At 33.1% G+C, this 12,749-nt stretch overlaps 2 protein-coding genes across 2 annotated transcripts in view; one reads left to right on the top strand and one right to left on the bottom strand.

Moving 5' to 3' along the window:
- Window positions 1–5,794, top strand: part of LOC121115734 (tetratricopeptide repeat protein 28) — a 52,203-nt gene extending 46,409 nt beyond the window's left edge. Inside the window, exons 5-9 of the mRNA XM_040709850.2 lie at window positions 1–233; window positions 305–530; window positions 604–1,167; window positions 1,251–1,370; window positions 1,435–5,794. Coding sequence (XP_040565784.1) covers window positions 1–233; window positions 305–530; window positions 604–1,167; window positions 1,251–1,370; window positions 1,435–5,564 — 5,273 coding nt within the window. The 3' untranslated portion in view covers window positions 5,565–5,794. The remainder of the gene's footprint in view (window positions 234–304; window positions 531–603; window positions 1,168–1,250; window positions 1,371–1,434) is intronic.
- A 5,829-nt stretch (window positions 5,795–11,623) lies between these two features.
- On the bottom strand, window positions 11,624–12,246 carry LOC121115733 (cuticle protein 19-like). Its single transcript, XM_040709849.2, has one exon. The coding sequence runs from the start codon at window positions 12,197–12,199 to the stop codon at window positions 11,750–11,752; it is 450 nt and encodes a 149-aa protein (XP_040565783.1). The 5' UTR covers window positions 12,200–12,246; the 3' UTR covers window positions 11,624–11,749.
- Between the last annotated feature and the right edge of the window lie 503 nt (window positions 12,247–12,749).

The raw sequence follows: 12,749 nt of genomic DNA, 5'->3' as shown, positions 1-12,749 counted from the left end.
CTATCGCTCAAGTTATGGCAAGTAATGATGCCAAGTACAGAGCTCTTTCCAATATGGGTGATGTTCTTATTAAAATGGATAATTCTGAAGAAGCAATAAGAGTGTATAAAAAACAATTAGACTTATCCAAGGAAATAAGAAACAAAAGTTACGAGGCTGGAGCCTTTGGATCTTTGGGCATAGTTCATAGACAGTCCAAACTCTACGACAAATCTTTAGGCTTCCATACTCAGGTTTGTTATAAAACATACCGACAAATTTACATAGGACAATGCTAATATTAATTTGTATTATTTTATTATAGGAATTATCCATACTTCAAGATATAGGAGATATGTCTGGTGAGTGCAAAGCTCATGGAAACCTTGGTGCAGTTCATTTGAGTTTAGGGAATTATACTAACGCTATGAAATGTTATATGGAACAATTGGATCGTGCATTTGAAATCAAAGATGCTGCTCTTGAAGCAACTGCTCATGGTAATCTTGGAATTACCAAAATGAGTTTGACTAGATATGAAGAAGCCATTGGTAAGATATTAATTAATTACTCTTTCTTATACGTTCAATGACATTTTAATTCATTTTCCCCCTGATTTTTCAGCTTGTTTTGAACAGCAATTGAGTGCATTGGACCGTTTAAAAGTTAACTCTGATCTGGATAAGGGAAAAGCTTTTGGGAATATGGGCTCCTGCTATAATTCTATTGGGAATCACGATGAAGCGATCAAGTGTCATGAGAAATATTTGGCTCTGAGTCTGAAACTAAGAGCAATCAGGGATCAGGATAGGGCTTACAAAGAGCTTGGATTAGCTCATAAGAGCCTTGGAAATTTCCAGCAGGCTCTTGTATGTTTTGAGAAACGACTGGTTGTTGCGCATGATCAAGGAGCACAGAATGCAAAGGGTTCAGCCTACGGAGAACTTGGAGAGATTCATTGTCTTCTTGGAAACTATGAACAAGCAATTTCTTGTATAGAGCATCAACTTAAAGCTGCAAAGGATTTAGGAAATAAATTGGAAGAGGGTTTGTCAGCACATGGTCTTGGAAATGTTTATCGAAAAATGGGGGATTCTGATTCTGCTTTAAAATATCATCATTTAGATTTATCAATATCAGAAGAATCAGATGACAAAAATGGACAAGCCAGAGCATTTGGAAGTATCGGTAAGTAATAACAAATGAGTGATATAAATCATTTATTGATAATCTTGGTATCTTTTAATAATGCAATTTCTTTATCTTTGTAGGTCTATTATTTGAAGATATTGGGCACCCGGAAGATGCTTTGTCATATTATGAGCGCAATCTCAATTTAAACAAGTTCGTCAATGATTTGATAGGTGAAACCAAAGCCTACGTTTCCATTGGTATGGACCTATATTATTCTTAGAAGACCTCGTTTTATTTATAATTATGTACTTTTATTTATAGGACGAATACATCTTAACCAAGGAAATTTGGATAAGGCAATAAGCTGCTTTAGTCAAGGTCTTATTTGTGCAGAACAAAGCAATAACAAAGAAAATGAAGCACGTCTCAGACATAGTTTAGGAATGGCTCACTGGCAACGGGAAGATTTGGAATCTGCCCTTGTTCATTTGTCACAATCTGCTAATCTTCTTGAAAATATTCGCAAGTCAATCCCTGAAAGAGAATATATTCTAAAGTTAGGTCTTTATGACATTCAAACGGAGTGCTACGAAATATTACAACGTGTCCTCGTTCAACTAAATAAACCAAATGAAGCCTTAGTGATTGCTGAGCAGAGTCGAACTCGGGTTGAGACCTCGTTAAATGATAATGTGAATAACTATGTACCGCGATCTGTGCAGGATATTATAAACATCGTGAATCGTCAAAAGGCATCAGTGTTGTACTATAGCATTGCAGCAGGCTTCTTGTATTATTGGTTGATCTTCCCAGGACGAGGGGTCGTGAAATTTCATCAAGTTGATTTATCCTCTAAAAATGATGATGATAATGGCTGCAATCTACTTGAGAATCACGTTCTCAATATAAGAGAGTCTCTTGGTATTGCAGTTGAAAATAAAAACGAGGATGACAACGATGTTGCCGATGACTGGACAGGAAATCACTTAGAATCCTTGGGAGAAAAACTAAATTCTGATGGAGATCGCACGGGATTCTTACGAATGGTAAATCGAGGATCCAAGCTCAATGCCTCTTCATATTCCTTGAGTTCTTTATTTAGCGTTGGAAGCCTTGGAGGAGGCACAACTAGTAATGCATCAAAACATGGAAGTGTGCGCTCAAGGAAAAATATGTGGCAAGGACCTGCATCATTGAAGGCCTTGTACACTTTATTATTGGAACCCATTGAAGATGACCTCCCTGAGGGGTATCCTAGAGATCTGTTATTGGTTCTTGAAAAAGATTTATATTTAGTTCCTTTTGCTACCCTAAAAAATCGGGAGCATGAGTATTTGTGTGAAAAGTATTCCATCATTATTTCACCTTCTCTTACATCGCTTAAAGTTTCCAAAGTACAAAATAAAAGAAATAGTAATTCAACTAAAACAGCCAACAGTGAACCAACTAAAAATTCATGTCTCGTCATTGGAAGCCCAAAGATCCCGAGTACTGTCACAGATCAATGGGGCTGGGGGGACATTCCTCATCATGAAGCAGATACAGTCTCAGAAATACTTCAGACTGGTACCTCTGCAGTAACTGGAGAAAAAGCAAGTAAAGATGCAATTATCAACGAGATTAAAGAGGCAGAAGTGATTCACTTTGCATGTCATGTCTCTTGGAAGCTCTCAGCCATAGTTTTATCACCTGGTGAATTTGTGGAATCTAATTCAAGTTCTTCAAATTCCAAAGCCTACTCAATTCACCATGACACTATTCATGAAGAAGAGGATGTTCGTTCTGACGTTGCATCAACGATAGACCTACCGCCTCTCTCTGAATTCTTACTTACTGCAGCTGATATTCTCAAACTAAAATTGAATGCCAAGTTGGTCGTTGTGTCTTCATGCTACACAAAAGATGAGCATGGTGTAGTATCATCTGATAGCTTAATAACGCTAGTTCGTGCTCTACTAGCCGCTGGTGCACAATGTGTACTTGTTAGTCTTTGGCCAGTCCCTGATACGGCAGTCCGACTGATAATGAAGGCATTTTATTCATCTCTATTACAAGGTTCGAGAGCATCAAAAGCATTATCTGAAGCCATGATGACAGTTCATAGTACTAAACACTTTCAGCATCCAGCCAACTGGTCTTCCTTTATTATTATAGGAAGTGACATTAAACTCTCAAACAAAGTTGCACTTATGGGTCAAGCTCTTAAAGATATTATAATGCAGTCTAAGACAAACAGAGATGCTTTAAGAGTGTCCCTTCATCTTGTAGAAAAATCTCTACAAAGAATTCACAGAGGATTTAAAAATGCAATGTACACTTCCCAATCCGCTATAGAAAATAAAATTGGAAACAATGTCGGGGGTTGGAAGGACCTTTTAATATCAGTTGGCTTTAGATTTGAGCCAGCAGCTAATGGAATCCCTTCATCTGTTTTCTTTCCACAAACAGATCCAGCCGAAAGATTGACTCAGTGTTCTGCCTCTCTTCAAGCCATCTTAAGTCTTAGTCCTAATTCCATAGAAGCACTTTCTAGAGTCTTGTTGAGTACAGTTGACACAGCAGATGAAATTATAACCATTCTTCGTCAAGTTGCACTTGATCAAGATTCAGAAAGGGTTCGAGTCAACATTAAGTTATGGAGAGTTCCTGGTTGTCATGAATTATTGGCTTCTCTAGGTTTCGATCTTATGGAAGTTGGAAATGACGAGGAGGTGACTCTTAAACTAAGTTCCAAAAATGGATCCAGGAAACAAATTCAGTTCGCTCTTCAAGCATTATTGGCCATATTTGATACATCAGAAGCCCCTCGATCCTTGCAAGTGAATGAGAGTGAGGATGAGGAAGAGGAGAGTCTTGAAAAGACAGAAGAACAAGAGTATGAAATTAATTTACCTCAACCTCAGCCGTTCAACACTGTTGGCAGACGTGCCTCTGCGTTTACTTCCTATGTACGAAATAGAGGTGAACCTGATGGTCAAGGTCAAATTCCAAATGATGATGCAAATATACGATTCCCTTCCTCGATACCTCCTCCTCCCATACACCCAGATTCCTACTACAGAAAGGACAAAAAGTTTCATTCCAAAGGACATGAAAGTGAAAATAACTTTACTCCTTCTCCTGTGGATATTTCTACGAGATATCCTCGAAAAATTGGCTCAACTTATCATAACCGCTCTAATAAAAGATTGGACGAAAGTTCATCGTCTGCTGCTAGCTCAGTCATTGACTTTGAAGGTATAGTCAAGCGTCCAACTCTTCCTGAAACCAATAGCAATACTAATACACATATCCATCCTAATCCACTGTATGAAAACATTATCCAAGATTTTAGAACCATGATTTCACCAAAAATTGTAGTTCCTATAAGAAGTGTGTTCACGGATATCGGCTATCACACATCTCAAAAGTTAACTGATAAATCAGATCCTAATGATAAATTCAGCGTTCGCGCAGAAACCTCAAAGAACTCTACACGAAAACCTCGTATAAATTCTGACTTAACTAGTGACTCCAGACTTAATCCAGGTGTCATAACTCGGGTTCCTCCAACTGGAGAATCCAATAGCCCTCCAAATGAGATAACAAAATTAACGGATGATTTCATTGCTCCCAAAGAATCTTCAAATATGGATGAAAATTTAGATTCCATTGAGAATTCAACCTCTGTTCCTAGAAGAAGTACTTCCAATCGTGAGAATAGGATGTCAGATGTTTACTTGGAACGGAATTTAGGAATGGCTATGGCACCTCCTCTTTCCAAATTGATCAATGCTATGCAAGTCATCCAAGTGGATACGCATCGAGAAACAAACAATACCTCGTCCTCAAAACCCATGGTTGAGAGCCAAAACTTTTCCTCTTTTGACAATCTAACAGTCATAGAAGAGGACTCGCAAATCAAACCCGCTAAAATCATTCCTACAAAGATGAAAAGACCTCCTGTTGTACCTCCAAAGCCAGACATTCATTCTAAGAGGGATGAAGGAGATGGTAGATCCATGACAGACTCTCAGTATAGTGGATATTCACCCAATCATACTGCAAATATCCTATTAGACTCGTCTCGGATTACGAGTAACAATTTCATGAAATCGACAAAGGACGAAGAAGAAATCACTGTTTTGGAGGAGAAGGAATTGATTCCTTCCACTGGTTCAAATTTTAAACCTCTTGTCAAATTGGGAGAAGAGTCCAAGAACATTCCCTCCAAACTCGTGTTTAACTCTAATTACAATGGTCAACACGTTCACCAACAGCAATTTGTCATTAAGGATACTCTTAAAAAGGTGTCCTCTTCCTCCTCCTCAAACCACACGCATATTCACCATCCTCACCAGCATAATCATACGCAGCACGTACATGGGGATACAAAGCATCCACAACAGCTCTGGAGCAGAACTACGAATGGTGGCCTTACCTATACAGGACTATTTTCATCCGACTGTTAAATAAAAGAATCATTTATTTTATTGAATACTCAATCTGTGATATTTATTTTTTGTATATGTACTTCCTTTAAAAGCTTCTATTATGTATATTTAAAATGCATTATAGACATTATTTTATAATATTTAAATTTTCTTAGTACTTTGATTATTTTTTTGAAATATGTAGTAAATTAATCGTGTAATTCACATTTAGATATATTTTTTACATAAATAGATTTAATCGTTAAATATATGAGATTTAAGTATTGCTTTATTTAAAGGAAATAGAATTAAAAAATCAAATTCCTGTTCTTATTTACAATATATCTAATTTATATTGAGAATTAAAACCATTACAGGATTATATTTTGGGGATAGTTGGTTTTGAAAAAAAAATCCAAAACTTAAATTTCTTTCTATAAAAATCCATAGCTATTCACAAAAAATTAAATTTTTCTCAAAAAAAATGCTAAAATTAGATTTCAAATATTAAATTTTTTTACGAAAAAAAATTTATAGTAAAAATAAACAGCCCCTTCAGCCTGCCCATTTTGGGCACCCCTGGATATATCTTTATATAAATATGGAATGGGCAATAATTATATTAATAACTTTGGTACCACTAGTCAACAAAATTTCATCTTCTTTTAACTCTTGAATTGAAGAAAATTAACTTAATAACCTAAAGTTTCTGTTTTTGTAGTCTACGGAGGGATTTAAAAAAAATAACAACACTTTGATAATTTTTGAGTTATTTTTCTACTTGAAACGACTAAATTACGGAAAAAACCATACAATATGGTTTGTAGGTACATGTTTCTAGAGTCAAAACGATTTAAAATTCTTTCTGAATCGGAAAAAATAGTTTACTGAACATAAACTGGTTCAATTCAAATGATCTTTTGTTAAGCTGTGAACAATTCCCAACAATTCTAATTGAATAATTATTATATAGTTAAGGAATATTTTGACTAACTCCTATTAACTGATTTTGGGCCTTTGTTCTGTTTATGTTTGAAGGGAAGGTTGTGTGATACAATAAACATAACGACGTGTAATTCAGTAAATTTCCTCTTTTATATCAATTTACACTGTATTTTGAGATCAACTATCAGTGTACTGAAGTTGATTGACTGAATTCATATTAAAGCTTCTGAAGTTACCAACTGATTTTGGCTTCTTTTTTTTTTGTATAAAGTTTATGTGATACAATAAATGTCACGACGTACCTTGTATTAAACGAATTGGTTTTTTTTCTATCTCTTTAAGGAGAATAGTTTGAAGTATAGTTAGTAATTTAAATCGTGTGCATTTTGGACATGTTAAAAAAACCAAAAATTAACAGGGCAACTCTGACAATTTAAAGAATGTTTTGGAGGAGATTGAACGGAAAAATGAACGGTGTTCACGCTTTCCGTTAATTTTTGAACGAATGAACAGAAAAAAATGAACTGCGTTCATTTTTATTGTTTTTAATTACTATTTTTTTCCGAGATTACTACAGTATTTTTTTCTTGATTATGGGTATAATTATTATTATCTTTGAGATATTAAAATAAATATATATTGAAAAATTATAGATCCTATTTTGTGTGTATCATTATCAATTACTGTGAACATTGATTACTTTCTATTAAATGTATCACATTTGCAAATCACTGGACTATGGAATTGCTGTGTATGGAATCTGAATTTTAGATTAGATTAGAGTTCAATTTTCTATATAACCATTCATGTCTTATTTTTATTGATAAATACTTTATTAAAATTTGAATTTTATTTAATACACGATATTGAATGTAGTGTAAAATCAAATTGTACATTCATTTGATTGATTATTTTTGGGTCCTTTATTTCTTATCTTATTCAACTGGCTGATTAAAAGGCTGATTTTTTTAAAACAAGGGAGCTCGAATTTTAAAAAAGTAGAAGTATCAGCAATGTGTTCTTCCTCTTTAATAAATATAAGTAGTGGTATTTACAGAAGTGCCATATTTTCAGAGGATGAATACCATTTCAGCAAACAAATCATATAAATTCAAACTATCAAGTCTTATTCATTATGAGCAGGACCTTCAGAGGTCCCAGGACGTAAATATATATATATATTTAGGGAAACCCTATAACAAGGGTTCTATCTTTAATTTTAATATTATCTATATTAAAATTAAACAAAGTTTGTCCTCCTCCCTAGCTGTGAAGGACACATTTTATAGAACGTGTGTTGTTAAAGCTCAGTGTATCATATTGAACAAGAAAAGGGAACTACACATTTTGTGTGTCCTCTTCAAAAAAGAAAAGGAAAAAATAACAATTTATTTGTTTACATCATATATTCACTCAGCTTAATATTTCATAGACTATATATGATCAAATTATAGAAGACCCTATACTCAAATTTGTGGGATGAGTTGAAATACCCATGAATTTGAACTATTGTTTAGAACCTTTGTTTGATTTAAAAGAGTTGTTTTTTAAACAAAAGTGATCAATTTTTTTACTTAAGAAGAACAATTTGTTGATAGCAATACTTTGTCGATGAATATAATTGTAATCCCCATTTAATTTTGAGAAAATTATTTCACACTTACTTTTTCTTGACGGCCAAATATATAGAATTAAAAAATGCCACTTTATGTAGGTTTATCAGAGAGTATGTTTGGCTAAAGCCAAGAAATCATATTAAAATTGTAATAAAAAACATGTGAATTTTTAAAGCCAAATAAACAAAGATATTGCCAAGAATTATAGTGATGTCAATCCTCAATTCTACTCTGAGTCCAACATGGACTTACAATTATAACTCTGCAACAAATCCTCAGGGTTTCTCTCCGTCTCTTCTGAGTACACAAGAATGTTCAATTAGGTTTTAAATATAATTAAATTTAGTAGGAAAGGAAGGTCACAATTCAAGACTTGAATAATGAAAACAGCAGATGAAAAGAAAATTCCTTCTTCAGATTACCAGTACTAAAAATCAGATTTTCATCACTACACATGAATTTCCTTGCTCTTTCAGAGAATGATTTTTTTATTCTCATGTCTTACTGTTAATTAATATTCAATGCTAGTTCATGTTTATTTAAATGTAAGATTTGAGTGAATGATTGGGTCATTTTGGGTATGGGGGGTACCATTTTTTTTTCCAACAAGTAAATCAAAATGATTTTTTCATCTAGTCAATTTTTAATGCATATACGTTGTTATTTATTTGTAGTTTAGACATGGTATTTATTTGTAATGTCTAACAAAATATATATTTTTTAATTCATAATAAAACTAATAAGGTTATAAGAGGCAATAATCAGAGTATTTTTTTTTTTTGGGGGAGCTCGGGGCTTGCTTTGATGGGCTTTTGTGAATTACCTTAGTTAACCGAATTGATATAGTGTGATAAGTACAATAAGGAACAAGGAATGAAGGAGATAAGGATATACACAAGGACATTTCCTAAAATTAATCTGATGTCGATCCCCAATTTTACTCTGAGGCCAACAAAGAATTAATATTATAACTCTGCAACAAATCCTCAGACCGTCTTTTATGACCAAAAACGAACGTTCAATCAGGTTTTAATATAATTAAATTTATTTAGGAAATGATATTCATAACTCAGGAATTAACATAAATAATCATGACAACTGCTAAAGAAAAGAAATTTCCTCCATTATATTGCCAATTACAAATTAATGTGCCAGGAAAAAAAAAAAAAAAAGGTTTACAACATTGAGTATGTATAACATTTATTCAATTTCCCCTTCCATCGTTTTAGAGAGAATCCCAGAGAATTAGAATGCTCAGGATCTTTTTCGACAACAACAAAACATTCATAATAAAATTATTTGTATCTGTAGTATATAAAAGTATTTTTTGAATATTTTTTATTTATTTTCTCAATTAATTCATCTATTTTCATTCTGATTTTTCTCTCTTCCCTTGGCCCGAGGAACAACAGGTAACCCTTTGCCAGTTCTGTATATATTAATATTTCGTTGTTGTCTAGAAAGATACTGATAATTCTTATTCTCTTACTTTGATAATGAGGATGGATCAGGAAATTGGTTATCTTTTATTTTCCTTTATTTTATACTATATATATAATATATCAATACAGTTATGTTAAGCCCCCCAAAAAAAAAAAAAATGCTCTTATATTTGCTGTTATAACCTTGATAGTATTATTATCAATACATAGAAATACTGAGTAATAAATTATTATAACAAACCAACATATATGCATAAAAAAATTATCTAGATCAGAAGTTCGTTTTTTGTTTTTCCCCAAGAAAATCACATATTTAATTTTTGCATTAAGTTAGCAAAAAAACAGTTTATGACATTTATTGGCATTGAATTAAGAAACACAAATATACCAATATTTCTTTGTATTTGATAAAACAAAAAAGTTAAAGAGGATAATGTTCTCGATAAAATAACTCCCGATAATTAGTTCATTTTTGCAATGGTTTCAAAAGTTATCAAGTGCAATGTTCTGGTAATTGCAGATACTCAATTGTAATGTTAGAGTCAAATATTTTATGTACAAAATATGTATTTCGTTGTCTTTTTTCTTTAAATACGGAGCTCTGTTCGGGTCCAAGGCAAGAGTTGTTTTTTCAACGTCTTTTCTACCAGATGACATTATTCAAGATGTCGAAACAGAAGAAGAAATCGAAAATATAATAACCAGAAGCTTAATTACACGGGAGATAAAGAAATAGCAGATAACGCAATGCAAGAGCTGCAGTCACCAATAGAAGGTTTTTTCTTGTTTAAATATATAAAAAGCACAACAAAAATATCTTCAAGACGAAATTCCGAACTTTTGCTATTATTAATGTTTTATTTTAAAAATACATTTTTTTGTGCTCTTTGATGTTGCTCCGGATCAAATTTTAATAATTTCCATTCATTTCGAAATTAAATGATTAAAAATTTAACCTCACGCAAGTGGGGTAAGCATAGTGATTTACAAGAAGATATTGTTTCTATAGGAAATATATTACTGTGTATCAAATTTTAGAAACTGTTTCTAGGATAATCGATTTTCTAAGGCAAGAGGGAAAAATAGAATTGAAAGAAGTATGAGAACCTGTCATTTCCTGAGAATGTTGATAAATATAGCAAGGGAGTAAGAGAAGTTGACTTATTTGATGCAATAACGGCTATCCATAGAAAAAGGAAAAAATGAAGTAAAATGTAGTAGTCTATATTCAGCTGGTCAGTAGTGATTCTCCGGTTCAAGCCTGGCGACTAAGGAAAAATGGAACAAAGGTATCTCTGCCTTATTTATAATTCATCTTTAGACTGATCCAGCCTCAACTACTTTTGATTTGAGCAGCTAACAAAAGTTTGAGAGGCGACAATGGTATCCCCATTATCAGATTTTCCTCTCAGTTAAAACGTTGCAGATATTTAAGTGTTAGAGTATTTATTGAACGAGAATTTGGCTTTATTTTTTGACTCAGCTTCATAATTTGAATGATTTTTTTATAGAAAGAAATCTTTAAAAAAAGTTTAATTGCTGTTTGCCCATTATATTTTACCAGAGCCATAACTTTTTCCCTGTCATTAGGGGAGAGAGGCTACAACCCCTGCAGACGCCCCTGGCTATATATAATAAATTTTATAAGTATCACAGATAATAGCAATAATACTAGTCAGTATTTTATTATATATGTTTGTTTACGTATATAAAGAATCAATCCAACTTAGTACGTTTAAATAATTTTTAAAGTTTAAATCTAATTATGAAATAACAAATATGTCTCCAAATTATATATATTTTCTTTTTATATTAGATGCTACGGATACAGGAGATACCTTAATTTATCAACCGGTTACTTTCAGTGTGAAATGAGTCTTTTTAGAATTTTGAAAAAATAATATTTTTTTGAGTCATAAATAGATCAAATATATCCCGAATTTTAAAAGATATCCTCAATACTTAGAGTCTTTAATAGATTAATAAAAGAATTTCTGCTTTCCAAGACTATAAGCAAGTTTGTAGCTAATTAATTTTAAAAAATCGAAAATATCAAGTTATATATGGAGAGATGGGAAATGAGTAGAAATATATATTATGGTTCAAATATAATAATTTGATGGTTTATTTAACAATCACTTGACACATGACATGAAATTTAATAAATAAATCACTGAATGAATGAATGTTTAACAATATGGTTGTAGGCAACGTGGAGTTCTTAAGCTTTATAAGCTGGAGCTTGCTTGTAAGCAGGAGCAGGGGCGTGATAAGGAGCTGGCTTGTAAGCAGATGGATTAGGTTCGTATTTGGGGTAGACGGGGGTTCCTTCATATTGAACATCAGCAACAAATCCATTGTAGGCATCAACGGTATAGCTCACAGTTTGAATACGACCATCGGGAAGAGCCACTTTGTAGGATCCGGAAGTGATCTTTCCATCAGCATTTTCCTCAGCGGAAAAGTTGGAGCCAGAGTAGTCATCAGCTACGCCGTATTGGAAGGCATAGGGTTTTGCGGGTTCTTCGTATTTGGGAGAGTGGTAAGAAGGAGCAGGAGCATGATAGGGAGCAGGTTGGGGTGGATGGTATGGAGCAGGTGATGGATGAAGAGCGGAGTGATCTCCATAAACGGAGGCAAGGAGAACAGAAGCAACTAATAACTTGTACATTTTTGTTTGAGATACTCAATAAAGGAAGTAGATGTAATTGAATGGTTGTTACATATGTTACCTGTCATTTTATAGTGAATTTCAATATCCTATTTTGGGCCTGCTTTATAACGGAAGGAAATATGACTTTGAACTACTGACCACGCCTTTATGCAATATCTTGTGAAAAGACTACTGTAAATATACATACATAATGATTTTAAATCATTGTTATATTTTCTGTAAGACAAAATAAAAAAGCTCTCTTGTATAAAATTTGTCCATCTATTATACCCATCAGAAGTCATCGCATATACCCGCAGAGAAATACCCTCATAATATAATTTTTCCATTCTGTTCTTTTTCACTGTATTTTGTTATAACCACAAACAAACGGAAAATTACCAAAGCATTCCATATACTATGCTCGAGTAATGGACTTCCTTACAATCGAACTTCAGTTGTGCCTTTGGTCCTACTTTTTTAGATGTGTTCTTCTAAGCGTATCTCCTTTCACCAACATGGTTTGAATTTTTTGATTGCTTTAGACTTTATACTAAAGGACATATTT

This window comes from Lepeophtheirus salmonis, chromosome 4 (assembly GCF_016086655.4).
Source record: "Lepeophtheirus salmonis chromosome 4, UVic_Lsal_1.4, whole genome shotgun sequence".
NCBI lineage: Eukaryota > Metazoa > Arthropoda > Copepoda > Siphonostomatoida > Caligidae > Lepeophtheirus > Lepeophtheirus salmonis.
This window is presented reverse-complemented; position numbering and strand designations above follow the sequence as displayed.

Coding starts and splice junctions, on each gene's coding strand:
- LOC121115733 (XM_040709849.2), bottom strand. CDS start 12,199: ATGTACAAGTTATTAGTTGCTTCTGTTCTCCTTGCCTCCGTTTATGGA.